Source organism: Mobula hypostoma, chromosome 10, assembly GCF_963921235.1.
Source record: "Mobula hypostoma chromosome 10, sMobHyp1.1, whole genome shotgun sequence".
NCBI classification, from domain to species: Eukaryota; Metazoa; Chordata; class Chondrichthyes; order Myliobatiformes; family Myliobatidae; genus Mobula; species Mobula hypostoma.
The window spans coordinates 29059848-29085229 of NC_086106.1; the positions used below are offsets into that span (position 1 = coordinate 29059848).

Genomic DNA, 25382 nt, shown 5'->3' on the forward strand with positions numbered 1-25382 from the left:
CTTGAGGCGAGGTTTGAGACCAGAGACTTGAGGCGAGGCTTGAGACCAGAGACTTGAGGTGAGGCTTGAGACCAGAGACTTGAGGTGAGGCTGGAGACCAGAGACTTGAGGTGAGGCTTGAGACCAGAGACTTGAGGTGAGGCTTGAGACCAGAGACTTGAGGCGAGGCTGGAGACCAGAGACCTGAGGCGAGGCTTGAGACCAGAGACCTGAGGCGAGGCTGGAGACCAGAGACTTGAGGTGAAGCTTGAGACCAGAGATTTGAGGCGAGGCTTGAGACCAGAGACTTGAGGTGAGGCTTGAGACCAGAGACTTGAGGCGAGGCTTGAGACCAGAGACTTGAGGTGAGGCTTGAGACCAGAGACTTGAGGCGAGGCTTGAGACCAGAGACTTGAGGCGAGGCTGGAGACCAGAGACTTGAGGCGAGGCTGGAGACCAGAGACTTGAGGCGAGGCTGGAGACCAGAGACCTGAGGCGAGGCTGGAGACCAGAGACCTGAGGTGAGTCTGGAGACCAGAGACTTGAGGTGAGGCTTGAGACCAGAGATTTGAGGTGAGGCTGGAGACCAGAGACCTGAGGCGAGGCTGGAGACCAGAGACTTGAGGCGAAGCTTGAGACCAGAGACTTGAGGCGAGGCTGGAGACCAGAGACTTGAGGTGAAGCTTGAGACCAGAGATTTGAGACGAGGCTGGAGACCAGAGACTTGAGGTGAGGCTTGAGACCAGAGACTTGAGGTGAGGTTTGAGACCAGAGACTTGAGGCGAGGCTTGAGACCAGAGACTTGAGGCGAGGCTTGAGACCAGAGACTTGAGGTGAGGCTTGAGACCAGAGACTTGAGGCGAGGCTGGAGACCAGAGACTTGAGGCGAGGCTGGAGACCAGAGACTTGAGGTGAGGCTTGAGACCAGAGACTTGAGGCGAGGCTGGAGACCAGAGACTTGAGGCGAGGCTGGAGACCAGAGACTTGAGGTGAGGCTGGAGACCAGAGACTTGAGGTGAGGCTGGAGACCAGAGACTTGAGGCGAGGCTTGAGACCAGAGACTTGAGGGGAGGCTTGAGACCAGAGACTTGAGGCGAGGCTGGAGACCAGAGACTTGAGGTGAGGCTTGAGACCAGAGACTTGAGGCGAGGCTTGAGACCAGAGACTTGAGGCGAGGCTTGAGACCAGAGACTTGAGGCGAGGCTGGAGACCAGAGACTTGAGGCGAGGCTGGAGACCAGAGACTTGAGGCGAGGCTTGAGACCAGAGACTTGAGGCGAGGCTTGAGACCAGAGACTTGAGGTGAGGCTGGAGACCAGAGACTTGAGGTGAGGCTTGAGACCAGAGACTTGAGGTGAGGCTTGAGACCAGAGACTTGAGGTGAGGCTTGAGACCAGAGACTTGAGGTGAGGCTTGAGACCAGAGACTTGAGGCGAGGCTGGAGACCAGAGTCTTGAGGCGAGGCTTGAGACCAGAGACTTGAGGCGAGGCTGGAGACCAGAGACTTGAGGCGAGGCTTGAGACCAGAGACTTGAGGCGAGGCTTGAGACCAGAGACTTGAGGTGAGGCTTGAGACCAGAGACTTGAGGCGAGGCTGGAGACCAGAGACTTGAGGTGAAGCTTGAGACCAGAGGCTTGAGGCGAGGCTGGAGACCAGAGACTTGAGGCGAGGCTTGAGACCAGAGACTTGAGGTGAGGCTTGAGACCAGAGACTTGAGGCGAGGCTTGAGACCAGAGACTTGAGGCGAGGCTGGAGACCAGAGACTTGAGGCGAGGCTGGAGACCAGAGACTTGAGGCGAGGCTTGAGACTAGAGAATTGAAGCGAGGCTTGGGACCGGAGACTTGAGGCGAAGCTAGAGACCAGAGATTTGAGGCGAGGCTTGAGACCAGAGACTTGAGGCGAGGCTTGAGACCAGAGACTTGAGGCGAGGCTTGAGACCAGAGACTTGAGGTAAGGCTTGAGACCAGAGACTTGAGGCGAGGCTTGAGACCAGAGACTTGAGGCGAGGCTGGAGACCAGAGACTTGAGGCGAGGCTGGAGACCAGAGGCTTGAGGCGAGGCTGAGACCAGAGACCTTGAGGCGAGGCTGGAGACCAGAGACTTGAGGCGAGGCTGGAGACCAGAGACTTGAGGCGAGGCTGGAGACCAGAGGTTTGAGGCAAGGCTGGAGACCAGAGACTTGAGGCGAGGCCAGAGACCAGAGACTTGAGGCGAGGCTTGAGACCAGAGACTTGAGGCAAGGCTAGAGACCAGAGACTTGAGGCGAGGCCAGAGACCAGAGACTTGAGGCGAGGCTGGAGACCAGAGACTTGAGGCGAGGCTTGAGACCAGAGACTTGAGGCGAGGCTTGAGACCAGAGACTTGAGGTGAGGCTTGAGACCAGAGACTTGAGGCGAGGCTTGAGACCAGAGACTTGAGGTGAGGCTTGAGACCAGAGACTTGAGGCGAGGCTGGAGACCAGAGACTTGAGGCGAGGCTGGAGACCAGAGACTTGAGGCGAGGCTGGGGACCAGAGACTTGAGGCGAGGCTGGAGACCAGAGACTTGAGGCGAGGCTTGAGACCAGAGACTTGAGGCGAGGCTGGGGACCAGAGGCTTGAGGCGAGGCTGGGGACCAGAGACTTGAGGTGAGGCTAGAGACCAGAGACTTGAGGCGAGGCTGGAGACCAGAGACTTGAGGCGAGGCTTGAGACCAGAGACTTGAGGCGAGGCTGGAGACCAGAGACTTGAGGACGAGCTGGAGACCAGAGACTTGAGGCGAGGCTAGAGACCAGAGACTTGAGGCGAGGCTGGAGACCAGAGACTTGAGGCGAGGCTGGAGACCAGAGACTTGAGGCGAGGCTGGAGACCAGAGACTTGAGGCGAGGCTTGAGACCAGAGACTTGAGGCGAGGCTGGAGACCAGAGACTTGAGGCGAGGCTGAGACCAGAGACTTGAGGCGAGGCTTGAGACCAGAGACTTGAGGCGAGGCTGGGGACCAGAGGCTTGAGGCGAGGCTGGGACCAGAGGCTGGAGACCAGAGACTTGAGGCGAGGCTGGGGACCAGAGACTTGAGGCGAGGCTGGAGACCAGAGACTTGAGGCGAGGCTGGAGACCAGAGACTTGAGGCGAGGCTTGAGACCAGAGACCTGAGGCGAGGCTTGAGACCAGAGACTTGAGGTGAAGCTTGAGACCAGAGACTTGAGGCGAGGCTTGAGACCAGAGACTTGAGGCGAGGCTGGAGACCAGAGACTTGAGGCGAGGCTGGGGACCAGAGACTTGAGGCGAGGCTGGAGACCAGAGACTTGAGGCGAGGCTGGAGACCAGAGACTTGAGGCGAGGCTGGAGACCAGAGACTTGAGGCGAGGCTTGAGACCAGAGATTTGAGGCGAGGCTGGAGACCAGAGACTTGAGGCGAGGCTGGAGACCAGAGACTTGAGGCGAGGCTTGAGACCAGAGACTTGAGGCGAGGCTGGAGACCAGAGACTTGAGGCGAGGCTTGAGACCAGAGATTTGAGGCGAGGCCTGAGACCAGAGACTTGAGGTGAGGCTTGAGACCAGAGACTTGAGGCGAGGCTGGAGACCAGAGACTTGAGGCGAGGCTAGAGACCAGAGGCGAGGCTGGAGACCAGAGACTTGAGGCAAGGCTGGAGACCAGAGACTTGAGGCGAGGCTTGAGACCAGAGACTTGAGGCGAGGCTGGGGACCAGAGGCTTGAGGCGAGGCTGGGGACCAGAGACTTGAGGCGAGGCTTGAGACCAGAGACTTGAGGCGAGGCTGGGGACCAGAGACTTGAGGCGAGGCTGGAGACCAGAGACTTGAGGCGAGGCTTGAGACCAGAGACTTGAGGCGAGGCTGGGGACCAGAGACTTGAGGCGAGGGTGGAGACCAGAGACTTGAGGCGAGGCTGGAGACCAGAGACTTGAGGTGAGTCTGGGGACCAGAGGCTTGAGGCGAGGCTGGAGACCAGAGACTTGAGGCGAGGCTAGAGACCAGAGACTTGAGGCGAGGCTGGGGACCAGAGACTTGAGGCGAGGCTTGAGACCAGAGACTTGAGGCGAGGCTGGGGACCAGATGCTTGAGGCGAGGCTGGGGACCAGAGACTTGAGGCGAGGCTTGAGACCAGAGACTTGAGGCGAGGCTGGAGACCAGAGACTTGAGGCGAGGCTGGGGACCAGAGGCTTGAGGCGAGGCTGGAGACCAGAGACTTGAGGCGAGGCTTGAGACCAGAGACTTGAGGCGAGGCTTGAGACCAGAGACTTGAGGCGAGGCTGGAGACCAGAGACTTGAGGCGAGGCTTGAGACCAGAGACTTGAGGCGAGGCTGGGGACCAGAGACTTGAGGCGAGGCTAGAGACCAGAGGCTTGAGGCGAGGCTGGAGACCAGAGACTTGAGGCGAGGCTTGAGACCAGAGACTTGAGGCGAGGCTAGAGACCAGAGACTTGAGGCGAGGCTGGAGACCAGAGACTTGAGGCAAGGCTGGAGACCAGAGACTTGAGGCGAGGCTTGAGAGCAGAGACTTGAGGCGAGGCTTGAGACCAGAGACTTGAGGCGAGGCTGGAGACCAGAGACTTGAGGCGAGGCTGGAGACCAGAGACTTGAGGCGAGGCTGGAGACCAGAGACTTGAGGCGAGGCTGGAGACCAGAGACTTGAGGCGAGGCTTGAGACCAGAGACTTGAGGCGAGGCTTGAGACCAGAGACTTGAGGCGAGGCTGGAGACCAGAGACTTGAGGCGAGGCTTGAGACCAGAGACTTGAGGCGAGGCTTGAGACCAGAGACTTGAGGCGAGGCTGGGGACCAGAGACTTGAGGCGAGGCTTGAGACCAGAGACTTGAGGTGAGGCTGGGGACCAGAGGCTTGAGGCGAGGCTGGAGACCAGAGACTTGAGGCGAGGCTGGAGACCAGAGACTTGAGGCGAGGCTGGAGACCAGAGACTTGAGGCGAGGCTTGAGACCAGAGACTTGAGGCGAGGCTAGAGACCAGAGACTTGAGGCGAGGCTGGAGACCAGAGACTTGAGGCGAGGCTGGGGACCAGAGGCTTGAGACTAGAGACTTGAAGCGAGGCTTGAGACTTGAGGCAAGGCTTGGGACCAGAGACTTGAGGCGAGGCTGGAGACCAGAGACTTGAGGCGAGGCTGGGGACCAGAGGCTAGAGACTTGAGGCGAGGTTTGGCTAGATACTTGTGGTCTTGAAGCTCCTCCTGGGTAGGGCGTGGTACTCCTGGGCAGAGCACGGAATTCCTGGGCGGGGCGCAGATCTCCTGGCGATGGAGGCAAGAGACAGGAAGGGACAGAACCCACCGCAGGGTAACAGCAATCTGACCTGGCTTATCTGACGGAGGCAAGGGACAGGAAGGGAGAGGACCCACCACAGAGTAATGGCAATCTGGCCTGGCTTACCCGACGGAGGCAAGAGACAGGACGGGACAGGAAGGGACAGAACCAACCGCAGGGTAACGGCAATCTGGCCTGACTTACCCGGCGGATGCAGGAGACAGAAAGGGACCTAGATACAGGGAGGCTCCAAGACAAGACTTCAGGCGAGGTGAGGTGAGAGTTACCAGCAAGACAAGGCAAGGCCTCAGGCAATGCAAGGTGAGACAAGAACTTCGGGCGAGGCGAGTCGAGTGTTACTGGCAAGACAAGGCAAGGCAAGGAAACAGAAGGCAGGGGAAGGGATACAAGGAGTAAGGACGAGAACAATCCAGCAGCCACGCCCTGGTCTCTGGAGGTATTTATGCAGCCAGCCCCAACGAGCATCAGCTGCCTCAATTAGAGCTCAACAGGAACAGAAACAGGGTAGACAGGAAAACCTGGAGCAAGGGTCGATGGACCGGACTGTGAACTGGAAAACGGACTTCACGGACCGGACCATGACAGACGCTGTTAGAGCTCAGTGGTGAAACAGTGTCTCCGGATGATGGGGGTACAAGTTGAGGTTTCCAGTCCAGACCCTGCAACAGGAGACCCAGGCCATTGACTCATACCTTCTGCCTCCACCCATGGTGTTGCACCCTCAGTGGATTGTGCTCCCTGCTTTGTGTGAGCATCATATCGCAGGTAAGAGCCATTCAGCCCCTCTCACCTGCCCCAGCAGTCAGCAAAGTCACAGCTGACAATGACCAGACACCATTTTCCTGATGTCCAATACCCTGTGATTAACTTAACATCAGGACTTTCCACTGACACTGACAACTTTTTGTTCCCCGACATTTAACTCGTGCCGTGTTCTTGCCCATCCCTTCAGCTTGTCCACATCCCCTCAAAGTCCCTCCATGTCCTCCTCAAGCCCAGTTCATTCACACAGAACAGATCTATTTATAATTTATGCAGGATACAAATGTACCTGCAGTTCCAGGGGAAACAACCCAAATGTGCCCAGTAACCAGGGTCCAAACCTGAATGTGATCAACAGCATCAATAACTGCAGAATCAGTTCCTGCAGTCACTTGTTTCTGTCTCAGTAGCTGCAGTGTTTTAACAACGCATGTACGTACAGCACATTTAAACCTTCCCTTTGGTGTGAGTTCTTCAGCGACCACAGGTGAGATGACAGTGCAAAGTTCTTCCCACATTCAGAGCAGATCAATGGCCGCTCCCTGGTGTGAATTTGTTAGGATGTATCACTAGCTGGGATGAACGAGTGAATCCCTTGCCATGGTGACTACATGTGAATAGCTGCTCTCCGGTGTGAATTCGTTGGTGCCTCGGAAGCTCAGATGACTGAATGAATCGCCTCCCACACTCGAAGCAGATGAATTGTGTTTTGCTGCTGTGGACCAGCTGGTGTGTCTGCTAGTCTGCATGAATTTTTGAAATACTTACCACATTGAGAGCAGATGATTGGTGTTTCAGCAGGCCGAATGCACAAACGAATTGCTTACCACACTGACAGCAAATGAATGGCCGCTCTCTGGTTTGAATTTGCTGGTGCTTCAAAAGGTCAGGCGACCGACAGAATCCTTTCCCACACTCAGAGCTGATGATTGACCTCTCCCAGGTGTGGACCAGCTGGTGTCTCTGTAGTCCGGAGGAATTTTTGAAACCCTTCCCGCAGTGACAGCAGGTGAACAGCCTCTCACTGGTGGGACTTTGCTGCCGATTCATCAGGTCGCTAAGCCGCCAAGTGGGATGAGCGAGAAAATCCTTTTCTGCATGCTGAGATGGGGAAAGGCCTTTCCCAGGAATTTGCTGGCGTCTCATCAGGTCGGATGACTGAGTGAGTCCATTCATGCGCCTGAAGCAGGGTGACAATGTTTCCCCAGGACCTCAGTGATCAGTCAGTAAAAAGATGGCTGAAGTAATTGTTTTCCTCAAATAGAAACAGGTGGAAAGAAAATTTGTGGATGTTGTTCAACTATAGCTCAGCATTTAATGACATCGTTCCCAAAATCCTGATTGAAAAGTTGCAGACCCTGGGCCTCTGTACCTCCCTCTGTAATTGGATGCTGGACGTCCTAATCAGAAGAACACAATCTGTGTGGATTGGTGATAACATCTCCTCCTCACTTGTGAACAACACTGGCGCACCTCAGGGGTGTGTGCTTAGCCCAGAGCTCTACTCTCTATATACCCATGACTGTGTGGCTAGGCATAACTCAAATACATCTATAAATTTGCTGATGATACAACCATTGTTGGTAGAATGTCAGGTGGTGTTGAGGGGGCGTACAGGAGTGAGATATACCAACTAGTGGAGTGGTGTCACAGCAACAACCTGGCACTCAACGTCAGTAAGATGAAAGAGCTGATAGTGAACATCAGGAAGGGCAAGACAAAGGAACACTTACCAATCCTCATAGAGGGATCAGAAGTGGAAAAGAGAGTGGTTTCAAGTTCCTGGGTGTCAAGATCTCTGAGGATCTAACCTGGTCCCAACATATCGATGCAGCTATAAAGAAGGCAAGACAACAGCGATACTACATTAGGAGTTTGAAGAGTTGTGCTATGTCAACAAATACACGCAAAACTTCTGTGGATTGTACCATGGACAGCATTCTGACAGGCTGCATCACTGTCTGGTATGGGGCAGGGGGGTAGTCTACCGCACAGGACCGAAAGAAGCTGCAGAGGGTTGTAAATTTTGTCAGCTCCATCTTGGGTTCTAGCCCACTAAGTACCCAGGACATCTGCAAGGAGCAGTGTCTCAGAAAGGCAGCATCCATTACTAAGGACCTCCAGCACCCAGGGCATGCCCTTTTCTCACTGTTACAATCAGGTAGCAAGAACAGAAGCCTGAAGGCACACACTCAGCGATTCGGGAACAGCTTCTTCCCCTCTGCCAACCAATACCCAAATGGACACTGAACCCTTGGAAACTTCCTCACTTTTATAATATGTAGTGTTTCTGTTTTGTGCACAATTTTTAATGTACTGTATTCAATATGTGTATTCTGTAATTGATTTACTTACTTTTATTATTATTGTTATTATTTTATTTTGCTTTTTTTCTATCTGCTAGATTATGTATTGCATCGAACTGCTGCTGCTAAATTAACAAATTTCACGTCACATGCCGTTGATAAATAACCTGATTCTGATTCTCTGAATGGATTCACATACTCTTCCATTCCTCTGAGACACCAGGGCATTGATGGTGAGGTGAGGCCATTCAGTTGCCCCGAGTGTGGGAAGGGAGTCACTCCATCAGCGGACTATTCCCCCGAGACACCAGTGAGTTCACACTGGGGAGAAGGTTTACATGTGTCCTGTGGAATAGTTCAACACCTTGTCTCTGTGATGTCAGAAAGACATTGGATTCACAGTTATTGCTGCTGCTCATCACACTCAGGAATGAGCCCTGATCACCGGCATAGATGGAGTTTGCTCTGCTGACGTTAGTGACCCTGGTAACTGGGCTGGGGTTCTATAGTCTCGACCTAGACCAAATAAAGCAGTTCTGTTTAAAACCCAAGAGATAATACAGAGGCTGGAATTCTTGAGTGCACACATAACATTCTGGAGGAACTCAGCAAGTCAGGCAGCCTCTACAAAGAGGAATAAACAATCGACATATCAGTCTGACCCTTCTCCAGGACTGTTTGAAACACTCTTCTTTCTCAAATCCTTACTGTTCTCCCAGGACAAACTCAGAATCAGACTTTTTCTCACTGAATTACATGATGTGATATTTGCTGTTTAGTGACAGCAATACTGCACAAATGCATAAAATTATCATTCACTACAAAATAAATCAATAGTGCACAAAAGAAGAATGATGAGGTGAGAAATTTGTTGGTGGAGGGGCTGAAGCTGTCCCTGAACTGTGGGTCTTCAGGGTCCTGCACCTCATCCCTGACGGTAGTTCTGAGAAGAGGCTGTGTCCCAGACAGCGATGGTGTGGAAGTTGCGTTAAGGTAAGGGTTAAAGACAATGTCCTGGCAAGTTTAGCCTGGGGCAATTGTAGTCAAGTAAGGCCTTCGAAGTGAGACCACCAGAGCCACCTCTGCTTACGACAGACAAGTAACTGCGGGGTGACTGCAACAGTCTGTACTCACTTCAGACGAGCGAGCCCTCGGTAGCAAGACTTTTCCAGAAACATATTCCTTAAATAAAAGCCTCCCTTTACACAACAGGCGTTTGGGAGACAGACGAGATAGGAAAAACGGAATGATGTGAAACCATAAGACATAAGAGCAAAGAACCTTTAATACTTTCTTCAAAGTTTTATTCGTTACCATTGTCAGCAGTCAGGTCATGTCATTTGTGTGTCCTCTCAAGAAGTTCCAAATTGTCAGATATGTACATGAGAGGGTGATGATGGTGATGGTGACTGTAATGATTGTGAGTATGGTAATGTGAGGAGAACGAGTCCATGTTTAGAGTAGTTAAAGCTAATGGAAACTGTTTTCAAGCTCTTTTTGAGACTGGTAGCTCATTATCATTTATTAAGAAAAGTCCCGTCTCTGCTTTTGATGTTGACACAGTCACCAAATACCTGTCCAATGTCTTCATGGTGACTGAAAGTTGGAGCCACTTGAAGAACTCACTATTGAACTGGATGACCACAGGTATTTGATGAAAGTGGTGGTGATGGAGAAACTTCTAGTTGACATGATTCTGGGGAGAGATTTGCCTGTCTTACATGAGTTACTGGAGAAGGGAAATCGGCAGTCACTTTCACTTGTTAACCCAGCAGCAGATTGTGCTGTTTCATATTTTGTCGGGACTCGTGCTAAAACCAAAGCAATGGCTGAGTTACAATTTCCACCTGATTTGGGTGCTGGTCTGTGCAAGGTGGGATCCAAAACGCCTAGAAAGTCACACTGGCAATGGCGCTGTGAGAAATATGCTGGTTCTCCAGCCTCCGTTGATTCTTGTACAGATGATGTACCCATTGATGACAAATCTGAAGGGGTCCTGGAAGCCTGGAAGGGCCCTGGGGTGTTTGACCTCTGCCATCTCGATGGCCGCTAAGCAGTTGAGTTGGAGGGTGTTTGATGACTTTCACCAGTTGTTCCAGCAGAGACCAGGACTGTCAAAGGTTCTAAAATATTCCATCAAGACCAGACCTGAGAGGCCTTCAGTAGCCCAACACTGCTACAGATTGCCAAGGTGACTTGTGGGGGCGCTGATGGATGCTGTTCGGAACATGCCTGAGCAGGGAGTGATCGAGCCTTCAAACAGTGAGTGGAGCAGCCCTATCATTATTGTCCCCAGGACGGATAGCAGCCTGAGGGTATGTATTGATCTCTGGAATTTGAATGCTATTTCTTGTTTTGATGCTCACCTATGCCCTGTATTGATGACCTACTGGAAAGGATGGGATGGGCATTATTACACTGGACATTGGTAAAGGATACTGGCAGGTTCCTCTGGGTCATCAATCAAAGCCCCTCGCTACCTTCCCTACACCCATGGGTCTGGTTCACAGTGACGCCTTTTGATCTTCCTGGTGCACCAGCAATGTTGCAGGGGCTGATGGACCAGGTACTTCAAGGCCGTGAAGGTTGCAGTGGCCAACCTAAATGATCTGGTTGTCCACAGCCAGGCATGTTCAGGGCATCTGCATCATCTGCGCAGGGCCCTGGGAGATATTCATGCTGCCAGTCTCACCCTCAATCTTCAAAAGTGTGAGTGGCTAGAAAGGGAAACCGCATAGTTTGGCTATCAGCTGTGACTTGGAGAGGTGGACGAAGTGGACCACACACCAAGAAGGAAGTGAAGTCCTTCCTGGGTCTGGTAGGGTGCAGCCACAGGTTCATTCCCCAATTCGCCAATTCGGCTGCACGGCTGACTAATCTGACGGGGAAGCTTGTGAGTAACCAAGTGAAGTGGACAAGTCAGTGTCAAAACGCCTTTAAAGCCCTTAAAGCTCTCACGTGTTCTTCAGAGGCCAGACATTAACAGGTGGTTCCTTTTCCAGGTGGATGCCTGGAGTAGGAGTAGGAATTGGAGCAGTGTTGCTACGAGGAGAACCTGGAGAAAAGTGACCTGTCCACCAGAGATAAAAACTCCTCCCGACCTCCCGAGAGAAACAGGAATTTTACCATTGAAAAGGAGTGTGTGGCCATTCAGTGAGCTTGTGGCCCTCTGGTGCTACCTCCCTGGCAGAGACTTTGACACCTCGTCAGATCACAGAGCATTGACATGGTTTCAGAAGATGAAGAACCACAAAGCAGTGAGTGACACGGTGGTACACGGAGCTCCAACCTTTCATATTCTGGGCCCATAATCAAGCAGGGAAAGGAAATGTTGCTGCAGACCATCTGCTCGGCTGCTGAACATCGTCACCGCAGGAGAGGAGTGGTACAGTAATGCAGAGCTCTCAGTCACCGCACCGTGCATTAACACAGACACACACACAAACACACACTCACTCACACTCATACTCACTCACACACACACACACACACTCACTCACACACAGACACACACACACACACACTCATTCACACACAGACACACACACACACTCACACACACACTCACACACAGACACACACACTCACTCACACACAGACACTCACACACACACTCACACTCACACACTCACACACACACTCATTCACACACAGACACACACACACACACACACATATACATACTCACTCTCACACACACACACACAAACACACACTCACTCACACTCACACACACACACACACTCACTCACACACAGACACACACACACTCACACACACACTCACACAGACACACACAAACACACACTCACTCACACACAGACACACACACAAACACACACTCACTCACACACACACACAAACACACACTCACTCACAGACACACACACTCACACACACAGACACACACACACTCACACACACACTCATTCACACACACACACTCACTCACACTCACACTCTCACACACACACGCACACAGACACACACACACTCATTCACACACAGACACACTCACTCACACACACACACTCACACACACTCACACACACTCACTCACACTCACTCACACACACACAAACACACACACACACACACAAATGTTGGCTTGTCTTTCTGCTGATGTTACGCTGAGTGTGCGCACTTCAAATTCTTAGCCGGTGTATTCTCATAATGGGTTGTCTTTGTGCTGCTTCTCCCGCCTTGCACAGTGAAACATTCTATCTCCTTACTAACGGGGATGTGCAAATGTGCATATATTGTTACTAAACTGTATTTAAGCTAGATTATTCTCTTTATTTTCTAATATGATTGTAACAACATTGTGCAGCGCATCATAGTTTGATTCATGTGTACTCTTAAGTTAATTGCATGGGTAATTAAAGATTGTCTGTCCAGATACCCACAAAACGCGGAGGATCGCTCTCAGCAGGGAGAGAGCGATCAAGCTGACAGGAATTCACACTGAAATAGTACATAGCTGTAGTGGTGTTTTCTGGTAGAAACCCTTTTATAAACAGTGAGTTTTCTGCTCTCTATTTTCACTATTTTTTGTAACATTTAAAAAACAATGACGCACCGAATAAACACACTTTCACGAAAGTGTTAAGCGACTCCAGCCATTCTCTTATTCGGTCGTAACACACGTACATAACAGAGACCCGGTGAATGTTGAAACGCCTGGAGAGACCGGACATAGATAGAATGTTTTCAGTATTGGGAGAGTCGAGGACCACAGGGCACAGCCTCAGAAAACAAGGATGTCCAGTTAGAACAGAGATTAGGAGGAACAACTTCTGCCAGAGTAGTGAATCTGTGGAATGCATTTTCCCCGATAACTGAAGAGCTCTGCGGCTAGATACCGCGGCGATAACCCCACCTCTCTCCCGCTTCGTTTGTCTAAGACGCACAGTATACGATTCTGGTCCCGCCAGTTCCACGGGATTGTTTGGTCTTGCCCACACATGGTTTGTCTGAATGTTGTCTCATTTACTGCCCTGCAATAGCCACTGGGCATGAAATAACAGATCACACGCTGCATACAGTTATAAAGTATATTTGTGAATATTAACTTAACCAAAGATTTAGTAAAGGAAAGAAAATAACTTAACAGTCATATGGGCACAGGTTAGAGCTCAAATCGTCCAAAAGCCACATTCACCGACCTCCACGCCCAGGCTCCAGCGAATCGCGTTCCCCATCCGGATCAAATCCCAGGACTGGTTCCCTCCAGCGACCTCTCTCTTCATCTCCCGCCAAACTGAGACAAAGACCCACCACCAGTGTCAATCACAAAACCGCTCCCCCAGCCTCCTCTCCTGATAGGATGGTTCACACTCCTAAGCAAACCTTATCTCCCACTGTAACCCAAGCAATGCTTCTACAGAGGGGTTCATAGGTTCTTTATTAGTGAAGGCATCTAAGATTGAAACATGTAAACCAGAAATAATTTCCTGTGCTTGTACTATCAGTTTCCAACTGTCCCATTAGCAAACAGCCCAGGAGACTCTGATCCCCATTGCAACCTCTCACAGTCGTTCCTTCTGTCCGAATCATCCATCTCCTACGATCCCTGTCATTCATAAGAGTAGAACAGCAGCCACAAACAGAAAAAAAAACTGTATTCGAGAACTTTACTCATTGTAACCCAAGAACATTAAAATCTATCCCAGTTACACTGGCTGTAAACATCAGCAGAGTCAATTCACACTGGGACAATGATCTGGATCCAGCCCTGGATATAATTATCAGGAGCGACAGGGGAATCCAGCTCCTGCAGTGACCTGTGGACAGATTGGTGATTCCACAGAGCAGCTGACTGACTGAATCCGACCCACACTTGGTGTGGGTAAATGGTTTCTTGGTGTCATTATGATGCCTGACCCACTGAACCCTTTTCCTCTGTAGGTATGCAAGAGTCCTCCTTGCAGTGAACTCGCTGGTGTGTCCTTAGTTTGTTAGTTGTAGTGAATCCCTTCCCACACACAGAGCAGACAAATGACTTTTCCCTAGAGTGAACACACATGTGTTTCTTCAGAACTGATGCTCGACTGAACGCCTTCCCACACACGGGACAGACAAATGACCTCTCTCCAGTGTGAACACACATGTGTTTCTTCAGAACCGATGCTTGACTGAATCCCTTCCCACACACGGGACAGACAAAAGGCCTCTCCCCAGTGTGAACACGCCTGTGAATCTTAAGGATTGAGGCCTGATTGAACCCCTTCCCGCATACGGAGCAAATAAATGGCCTCTCTCCAGTGTGAACACGCCTGTGCCTGTTAAGGGTTGATGTCTGACTGAACCCCTTCCCACATACAGAGCAAATAAATGGCCTCTCCCCAGTGTGAACATGCCTGTGGGTCCTCAAGGCAGATGAATCAGAAAATCCTTTCCCACACACAGAACACAAGTATGGTCTCTCTCTAGTGTGGATTCGCTTGTGGGTCCACAGGTTGGGTGCATGTAAGAATCCTCTTCCACACGTTGGGCAGATGTACGGCCTCTCCCCAGTGTGAACAACTTGATGGCTCCTCAAGCTGGCTGCCCGAGTGAATCCTTTCTCACACACAGGACAGGTAAATGGACTCTCACTAGTGTGAGTGCGTTGATGGTCCAATATGTTGGAGGAATAGGGGAATCCTTTCCCACACACAGGGCAGGTAAATGGCCTCTCCCCAGTGTGACTGCGGTAATGAATTTCCAGAAGGTATGGGTATTTGAATCCCTTCCCACAGTCGCCACATTTCCACGGTTTCTCCCTTGTGTGACTGTTCCGGTGTCTCGACTGTCTGGTTCCTTGGCTGAAACCTCGTCCACACTCAGAACCTTGATGCGTTGTTTGGTTTGAAATTCCCTTCATTGCTGTGATCCTGTGAAATGTATTCAAAACAGGAAAGGGGAGAGGGAGAGAAAGACAAGAATGAAAGGTAGGTTGTGCAATTCAGAAAAACAAGTATCAGTGGATCATGGTAACCAAATGGTTTAATTTCCCCAGCTAAATTAAAGTGACCAGTCTCGGTGACTCTAACTTTGACCATAATGAAAAACTTTGAGAGATTAGTAACGGCACCAGCACCCAGTCAGTCTCTACTGCAAACAGGAAAGATAGGTCTATGGAGGACACCACCTCCCAATGTGGAAGCCAAGGGGAGACACAGTAGAGTGAAGCCAAGGGGAGACACAGTAGAGCATAATAAGGTTATGTGAGATATAGAGAGATTAGCCAGACAGTGGTTCTCTCCCAGGGTCAAAATGTCTAACAGTAGAGAACCTATATTTAAGGTTTATGGGGAGAAATTCACCACAGGATGTCCACAGCAGATGCAATTTCATTTGTTCCTCTCGTAGCCTTGGATCACCTGAACAATACTAATACTTATGCCAGCCTGCTGTTTGTTGACGGCAGCTCAAAGTTTAACACAGTGGTTCTTGCAGTTCTGATCAAGAATGCTTTAAAACCTGGGCCCCTGTATCTCCCACTACAACTGGGTCTGCGACTCCCCCACTGTCGGAGCAACAGCCTTGCACTTAATGTCAGTAAGACCAAAGAACGCGAACTTCAGTATGGTAAGATGAAGGAAAACCCATCAGTCCTCATCGAGTGACCAAAAGTGGGAATGGTCAGCAATTTCGAATTCCTGGGTGTCAACATCTTCGAGGATCTATCCTGAGCCCAACATCTCGATGCAGATACAAGGAGCCCGAAGGCACGTGTGCAACGATTCTCCCCTCTGTCATCAGGTTTCTGAATCAACTTTGAAGACATGAACACTGCCTCACTACTTTCCGTTCTCTTTTTGCAATACCTGCTTAATTTGACTTTTTAAAAAGATGCATTTTCCCTGTAATTTACAGTTTTTATTACGTATTGCATTGAATGCTGCCACGTAACAACAAACTTCATGGTAAATACCAGTGACACGTCAACCTGATTCTGATACCCTTCTATTCTGAAACTGGACACTCTGGTCCTAGACTCTCCCACTATTAGAAATATCCTCTCCATGTCCACTCTGTCTCGGCGTTTCAACAGTTTCATTGAAATCCAGCCATCCGAAACCTCGAGAGAATTCCAGAGTCAGTGGCTTTCTAGAATATGTCAAAAGGTCTGTCTTAGACAATAGACAATAGGTGCAGGAGTAGGCCATTCAGCCCTTCGAGCCAGCACCGCCATTCACTGTGATCATGGCTGATCAACCACAATCAGTATCCCGTTCCTGCATTCTCCCCATATCCCTTGACTCCGCTATCATTAAGAGCTCTAACTCTTTCTTGAAAGCATCCAGAGAATTGGCCTCCACTGCCTTCTGAGACAGAGCATTCCACAGATCCACAACTCTCTGGGTGAAAAAGTTTTTCCTCAACTTCTAAGATGGAGACAAAGAGATCAAGAAAGTGAAGAGAGGTGTTGGAGATAGACAAGTGAATCTGAGGGCAAAGTGGAAGTTGAGGGATTGGAGTCTCCATTTGGCAGCCTATGGAGTAAGATATTTTTTGTCACAGCTCCGTCTTTCACAACTTACTTTTCACTGCCAGATCTGTTTCAAGTTTGAAGATTTATTATATTTGTTGAAGGATTTACGATTTAATTATGATGGCTGGAACTGAATTAAGGAGTGGCAAAACTCTGCCTGAGCTGCAACAAACAGAGAAATTGGAGGAAGTTTCTACTTTAGAAAGAATGCTCTCTTTAACAGAAGCTATTAATGTGAGGATCAGTACAGTGGATAAATTGACAAAAGCTAATGAATTGTTTGAAAAAACCAACATCGCTATTCAGGAGTCTTTGAAGAATTTGGAAGATCGATATCAGACGCATAAGCAGAGTACTCACAGAATTGAAGGGGAATTTGAATTAATGAATCAATCTATTAAAGAACAGGATTTGAAGATGTCTTTTATGGAAAAGAAAACTAATGAGAATACTTTGGAATTATCAAGAATTAAGAAGAAAACGATTGATTTGGAAAGCAGAAATTGCACGATGAATCTATGTATACTAGGTTTGCCTGAAAATATGGAAACCAGTGACCCACTAAAGTTTTTTTCGAACATGTTATATTCACTTTTTAGTGACATTCTCAAAGCCTGTCCGATATTGGACAAAGCCTACTGAATCCGGCATCTTAAACCATCAGCCGAAATTAAACCACGTCCTGTAATTCTCTGTTTGCATTATTTTACAACCAAAGAAGCTATTCTTTGGAATGCAAGGAAAAGGGATAAACTAATTTATAAAGGGATAAGCTCCCTCTGCACTAATCCTAACCTTATTATTAAACCCGCCGATAAGGGGGGTGCTGTTGTAGTCTGGCGTACTGACCTCCACCTTGCCGAGGCACAGTGACAACTCGCGGATACCTCCTCTTATTTATCCCTCGATCGTGACCCCACTAAGGAGCACCAGGCCATTGTCTCCCACACCATCACCGACTTTATCTGCTCAGGGGATCTCCCATCCACTGCTACCAACCTTATAGTTCCCACACCCCGCACGTCCCGTTTCTACCTCCTACCCAAGATCCACAAACCTGCCTGTCCTGGCCGACCTATTGTCTCAGCTTGCTCCTGCCCCACCGAACTCATTTCTGCATACCTCGACATGGTTTTATCCCCCCTTGTTCAATCCCTTCCTACCTATGTTCGTGACGCTTCTCATGCTCTTAAACTTTTTGATGATTTTAAGTTCCCTGGCCCCCACCGCTTTATTTTCACCATGGATGTCCAGTCCCTATATACTTCCATCCCCCATCAGGAAGGTCTCAAAGCTCTCCGCTTCTTTTTGGATTCCAGACCTAATCAGTTCCCCTCTACCACCACTCTGCTCCGTCTAGCGGAATTAGTCCTTACTCTTAATAATTTCTCCTTTGGCTCCTCCCACTTCCTCCAAACTAAAGGTGTAGCTATGGGCACCCGTATGGGTCCTAGCTATGCCTGTCTTTTTGTTGGCTTTGTGGAACAATCTATGTTCCGTGCCTATTCTGGTATCTGTCCCCCACTTTTTCTTCGCTACATCGACGACTGCATTGGAGTTGCTTCCTGCATGCATGCTGAGCTCGTTGACTTTATTAACTTTGCCTCCAACTTTCATCCTGCCCTCAAGTTTACCTGGTCCATTTCCGACACCGCCCTCCCCTTTCTAGATCTTTCTGTCTCTGTCTCTGGAGACAGCTTATCCACTGATGTCTACTATAAGCCTACTGACTCTCACAGCTATCTGAACTATTCCTCTTCTCACCCTGTCTTTTGCAAAAATGCCATCCCCTTCTCGCAATTCCTCCGTCTCCGCCGCATCTGCTCTCAGGATGAGGCTTTTCATTCCAGGACGAGGGAGATGTCCTCCTTTTTTAAAGAAAGGGGCTTCCCTTCCTCCACTGTTAACTCTGCTCTTAAACGCATCTCCCCCATTTCACGCACATCTGCTCTCACTCCATCCTCCCGCCACCCCACTAGGAATAGGGTTCCCCTGGTCCTCACCTACCACCCCACCAGCCTCCGGGTCCAACATATTATTCTCCGTAACTTCCGCCACCTCCAACGGGATCCCACCACTAAGCACATCTTTCCCTCCCCCCCTCTGCTTTCCGCAGGGATCACTCCCTACGCAACTTCCTTGTCCATTCGTCCCCCCCATCCCTCCCCACCGATCTCCCTCCTGGCACTTATCCTTGTAAGCGGAACAAGTGCTACACATGCCCTTACACTTCCTCCCTTATCACCATTCAGGGCCCCAGACAGTCCTTCCAGGTGAGGCGACACTTCACCTGTGAGTCGGCTGGGGTGATATACTGCGTCCGGTGCTCCTGATGTGGTCTTCTATATATTGGCGAGACCCGACGCAGACTGGGAGACCGCTTTGCTGAACACCCACGCTCTGTCCGCCAGAGAAAGCAGGATCTCCCAGTGGCCACACATTTTAATTCCACATCCCATTCCCATTCTGACATGTCTATCCACGGCCTCCTCTACTGTAAAGATGAAGCCACACTCAGGTTGGAGGAACAACACCTTATATTCTGTCTGGGTAGCCTCCAACCTGATGGCATGAACATCGACTTCTCTAACTTCCACTAATGCCCCACCTCCCCCTCGTACCCCATCCGTTATTTATTTTTATACACACATTCTTTCTCTCACTCTCCTTTTTCTCCCTGTCCCTCTGACTATACTCCTTGCCCATCCTCTGGTCCCCCCTGCCCTTGTCTTTCTCCCCGGACCTCCTGTCCCATGATCCTCTCATATCCCTTTTGCCAATCAGCTGTCCAGCTCTTGGCTCCATCCCTCCCCCTCCTGTCTTCTCCTATCATTTTGGATATCCCCCTCCCCCTCCCAATTTCAAATCTCTTACTAACTCTTCCTTCAGTTAGTTCTGACGAAGGGTCTCAGCCTGAAACGTCGACTGTACCTCTTCCTAGAGATGCTGCCTGGCCTGCTGCGTTCACCAGCAACTTTGATGTGTGAAGCTAATTTATAATGAAGTTAAGATTCGTATAGTTGAAGATTTTACCCCAGAGATTTATGTTGAAAGAATTAAATATCGGGAAGTGAAGGCAGAATTTTAAAAAATTAACTGTCGCCCATCGCTGCGTTGCCCGGCTCATCTGATGATTACTCCACCCAATGCTCGTCCAAAACGGATTGACACTCCAGAAGATGGTTGGAAATTTATAAGAGTTTAAGTCCACTTCGTAAGCAATTTGAAAAGTTGATCCTAAGTTGGGAGCAGTTTGTAATGCCGTTGATGAAAGTCCGCTCTTCGTTTTATCAATATTCAGACACAGACTTGGTTAACTCACTTAGATCTGTTGTTGTTTGCTTTAATAGTTAATATAGTTTTGAATTTAACACATATATATTTACTTATTTTTTCTTTGATTTGTAAGTCTTTAATATTGTAGTATATATTAGTTGATTGGATTTATCCTTTTTTTGAATACATGGCTGCGTATATTAAATGGATTTAAATGGCCGTCATTAATTCGGTCTTAACTACTGTTAGACATAATATGAAAATATTTGGAATCTGTTTACTTGTTTATGTATTCTTTGTTATATCTATTTGGTGGTGGTAACTTTTTACTTTGTAAATAGGAGCTGCCAGCTGGAGACCAGGGTCAAAGGTCATTAGATTAGCTGCCGTTCACCTATTGGATGGCTTCTGGGCTTTTGGGGGAGGTGGGTGGATCTATTGGGTTAGTTGTTTTTCGACTGGGCAGTCCTGAGGGGGTTTTCTTTGTCAATCATCTTGCTTTTCTTTCTGATCGAGTCAAGCTTCACCCGTTCTTCAGGTTCATGCAGTGCCTGCACATTAGATTACTTCATAAAATTTTTTAATTAAATTTTAAATATGGATCTTAATAAAATCAATATATCTTGGAATTTAAACCGTATGAACCAACCTATTAAGCGCAGAAAGATTTTTAAGAAATTAAAAACACTTCATGCAGATATTATTTTTGTGCAGGAGACACATCCGTAGACAGGATGAAAACTGCTTTTTTTAAATTTTGGAAGGGACCCTTATTTCATTCTTTATCAGTAAATAAGAGGGCTATCTATTTTAATTAATTCTAGAATCCCTTTTGTTCATTTTGATGCTGTTACTGATTTAATTGGAAGATATTTAATTATCACTGGTTTGTTGTGTGGTCAAAAGGTGGTTTTGGTGTGTGTATATGCACCTAATATCGATAGCCCTGAATTTTTTTAAGAAGCTATTTTCTGTACTGCCAAATTTAAATGAACACAAGTTGATCATGGGTGGCGACTTTAACTGTTGTCTTAACCCGTCGATTGACAGATTGTCCACCAATCCGTCACTTCCTAATAAAGCTGTGACTTGTATTAATTCTTTTTTATTAGAATACGGTCTGGTTGACATTTGGAGATTTAAATTTCCTAAAGAAAAAGATTTTTCTTTTTTTTTAACACATGTATACCATAAATATTCAAGAATTGATTATTTTTTCTTCGATACGCGATTGGTGCCCTCTGTTGTTGAATGATGTGATTGCATTGTCAGATCATGACCTATGAAACTAACTTTGGAACTCTGATAATATTCACATACCTCAGCGCAGAGTTAATATTTCATTGTTGCAAGATTCAACTTTTGTAAATGTTATTAAAGAAAAAATTTCTCGATTTTTTTGAATTGAATACAACTGAGGGAATGTCAAATTTGGTTATTTGGGATGAGATGTAACTTTTACTTAGAGGACAGAGAATTTCATATTCCGTAGGTTTAAAAAGGAAAACTAAGGTGAACCGTATTTAAGCTGGATTATTCTCTTTATTTTCTAATATAATTGTAACAACATTGTGGAGCGCATCATAGTTTGATTAACATGTAGTCTTAAGTTAATTGTGTGGGTAATTAAAGATAGCATGTCCCGGTGCCCACAAAACACGGAGGATCGCTCTTGACTGGAAGAGAGTGATCAAGCTGCCAGGACTGCAATAATACGTAGCTGCAGTGGTGTTTTCTGGTAGAAAACATTTTATAAGCAGTGACAGTTTCCTGCTCTCTATTTTTTGTAATATTTAAAAAAAACAATGACGCACCAAATAAACACCCTAACACGGAAGTGCTAAGCGACTCCAGCCATTCTCTTATTTGGTTGTAACACAATTATGTAACAGAGACCGGGCAAATATTGAAAAGACCGGAGATAGATAGAATGTTTTCAGTATTGGGAGAGTCGAGGACCACAGGGCACAGCCTCAGAAAACAAGGATGTCCAGTTAGAACAGAGATTAGGAGGAACAACTTCTGCCAGAGAGTAGTGAATCTGTGGAATGCATTGTCCCCGATAACTGAAGAGCTCTGCGGCTAGATACCGCGGCGATAACCCCACCTCTCTCCCGCTTCGTTTGTCTAAGACGTACAGTATACGATTCTGGTCCTGCCAGTTCCACGGGATTGTTTTGTCTTGCCCACACATGGTTTGTCTGAATGTTGTCTCATTTACTGCCCTGCAATAGCCACTGAGCATGAAATAACAGATCACACGGTGCATACAGTTATAAAGTATATTTGTGAACGTTAACTTAACCAAAGATTTAGTAAAGGAAAGAAAATAACTTAACAGTCATATGGGCACAGGTTAGAGCTCAAATCGTCCAAAAGCCACATTCACCGACCTCCACGCCCGGGCTCCATCGAATCTTGTTCCCCACCCGGATCAAATCCCACGACTGGTTCCCTCCAGCGACCTCTCTCTTCATCTCCCGCCGAACTGAGACAAAAACCCACCACCGGTGTCAATCACAAAACCGCTCCCCCAGCCTCCTCTCCTGATAGGATGGTTCACACTCCTAAGCATCCCTTATCTCCCACTGTAACCCAAGCAATGCTTCTACAGAAAGGTTGATAGGTTCTTTATTAGTGAAGGCATCTAAGATTAAAATATGAAAACCAGAAATAATTGCCTGTGTTTGTACTATCAGTTTCCAACTGTCCCATTAGCAAACAGCCCAGGAGACTGGTCCCCATTGCAACCTCTCACAGTCGTTCCTTCTGTCCGAATCATCCATCTCCTACGATCCCTGTCATTCATAAGAGTAGAACAGCAGCCATAAACAGACAAAAAATCTTTATTCGAGACCTTTATTCATTGTAACCCAAGAACATTAAAATCTATCCTAGTTACAGTGGCTGTAAACAGCAGCAGATTCATTTCAGACTGGGACAATGATCTGGATCCAGCCCTGGATATAATTATCAGGAGCGACAGGGGAATCCAGCTCCTGCAGTGACCTGTGGACACATTGGTGATTCCACAGAGCAGCTGACTGACTGAATCCGACCCACACTTGGTGTGGGTAAATGGTTTCTTGGTGTGTCATCATGATGTCTGACCCACCGAACCCTTTTCCCCTGTAGGGATGCAAGAGTCCTTCTTGCAGTGAACTCGCTGGTGTGTCCTTAGTTTGTTAGTTTCAGTGAATCCCTCACCACACACAGAGCAGACAAACGACTTTTCCCCAGAGTGAACACGCATGTGTTTCTTCAGAACTGATGCTCGACTGAACCCCTTCTCACACACGGGACAGACAAATGACCTCTCTCCAGTGTGAACACGCTTGTGATATTTCAGAATTGACGCTTGACTGAACACCTTCCCACATACAGAGCAAATAAATGGCCTCTCCCCGGTGTGAACATGCCCGTGGTTCCTCAGGGCGGATAAATCAGAGAATTCTTTCTCACACACAGAACACAAGTATGGCCTCTCCCTAGTGTGGACTCGCTTATGGGTCCTCAAGTTGGGTGCATGTAAGAATCCTCTTCCACACGTTGGGCAGATGTACGGCCTCTCCCCAGTGTGAACAACTTGATGGCTCCTCAAGCTGGCTGCCCGAGTGAATCCTTTCTCACACACAGGACAGGTAAATGGACTCTCACTAGTGTGAGTGCGTTGATGGTTCCACAAGTTCCAGGAACAGGTGAATCCTTTCTCACACACAGGACAGGTAAATGGACTCTCACTAGTGTGAGTGTGCTTATGGTTCGATATGTTGGAGGAACAGGTGAATCCTTTCTCACACACAGGACAGGTAAATGGACTCTCACTAGTGTGAGTGCGTTGATGGTCCAATATTTTGGAGGAATAGGGGAATCCTTTCTCACACACAGGACAGGTAAATGGACTTTCACTAGTGTGAGTGTGCTTATGGTTCGATATGTTGGAGGAATATGAATTTCCAGAAGGTATGGGTATTTGCATCTCTTCTCACAGACTCCACATTTCCACGGTTTCTCCCTGGTGTGACTATCCCGGTGTCTCAACTGTCCGGTTCCTTGGCTGAAACCTCGTCCACACTCAGAACCTTGATGTGTTGTTTGGTTTGAAATTCCCTTCATTGCTGTGATTCCGTGAAATGTATTTTAAAAAGGAAAGTGGAGAGGGAGAGAAAGGCAAGAATGAAAGGTTGTGAAATTCAGAAAAGTAAATATCAGTGGGTCATGGTAAAGTCCAACTGGTTTACTTGCCCCAGCTAAATTAAAGTGACCAGTCTCGGTGACTCCTACTTTGACCATAATGGAAAAACTTTGAGAGATTAGTAACGGCATCAGCACCCAGTCAGTCTCTACGGTGTGACAGGGTCCTGAATTACCCCTATGAACTGTGCTTTTGAAAAAAGAGAAAGGTGTTTAACACCAACATCTTGTTTTGAAAAGAGAGAGAGAAAGAAAGAGAGAGAGAGAGATGAAGACTAACTTTTGGATTTCTGCTGAGTTGGAGAGAGAGAGCACCAAGCAGCTCGTAAGTCACTATGGTGACCGAGGGCAGCATTATTTGATGGACAATCGAGGTTATGGTTTCTCTGGAGGTTGTTTATACTTTCTCTAAGGACATTGCCTGCTAGTGCATTCTTACGCAGACAAAGAAAGGACGAATTATTTGAGAGACAGTTGACACTCAGTACGGTGAGATAAATAGGAGGTCAGATGATAGACTTGCAGCACATGTTTTTGGACACTGAATGAGCTTTGTTGTGCCCACAGGAAAAGTCGGGTATTTGGAGGATCGATCAGTGGCTCTTGCAGTGAGAAAAGGGAGTGACCGGTGGGGAGTTGTCCATGTGTCCACCCTTGCCTGCGTTGATGATTCCACATCAGAAAAATGGTCCCCTTTGTTGAAGTCACAGTCGGTGACTTTTAAAGGATTTCAGAGGACAACGAGAAGATCGACGGCATCAGCTCATTTGAAGACTCAAACCTCTCCCTCTCTCTTCATCACTACTCAACTCAATACCACGAACAGAACTGAACTTTACTCATTGTTGTAAAACTATCTATTTATCCCTAGACTTGAAGAAGCTTGGCTTTCCTATATATTCCACACTTAGTTATATATAATCATGGCTAACCTGTTTGATTTATCTGCATTTATATTACTGTATTGCGTAGTTACTAATAAATAATATTAGTTAATAGCAACACTGGACTCCAAAGTGTTTTCCATTTCTTCTGGTTCTTTAACCCGTCATGGGGTACGTCCCGGGTCCCTACCAAAATTGTGGCCTGCATCCGTGATATGAACAAATTG

General features: G+C 48.1%; 2 protein-coding genes across 2 annotated transcripts in view; both read right to left on the reverse strand.

Moving 5' to 3' along the window:
- Nucleotides 1-6544: 6544 nt before the first annotated feature.
- LOC134352469 (gastrula zinc finger protein XlCGF49.1-like) lies at nt 6545-7192 on the reverse strand. The gene is made up of 2 exons (XM_063059746.1): nt 6785-7192; nt 6545-6703 (listed from the first exon to the last, which is right to left on the reverse strand). Exons 1-2 carry the CDS (start codon nt 7190-7192, stop codon nt 6545-6547), a joined length of 567 nt encoding a protein of 188 aa, XP_062915816.1.
- A 2513-nt stretch (nt 7193-9705) lies between these two features.
- LOC134352763 (zinc finger protein 664-like) overlaps nt 9706-25382 on the reverse strand; it is a 42645-nt gene continuing 26968 nt past the window's right edge. Inside the window, exon 4 of the mRNA XM_063060196.1 lies at nt 9706-15197. Coding sequence (XP_062916266.1) covers nt 14192-15197 — 1006 coding nt within the window. The 3' untranslated portion in view covers nt 9706-14191. The remainder of the gene's footprint in view (nt 15198-25382) is intronic.

Excerpts from the sequence above, each read along its gene's own strand:
- LOC134352469 (XM_063059746.1), bottom strand. The coding sequence starts at position 7,192 with ATGAATGGACTCACTCAGTCATCCGACCTGATGAGACGCCAGCAAATT. Across the intron at positions 6,704-6,784 it reads AATCATCTGCTCTCAATGTG|TGTGGGAGGCGATTCATTCA; the intron begins GTAAGTATTTCA and ends ATCTGCTTCGAG.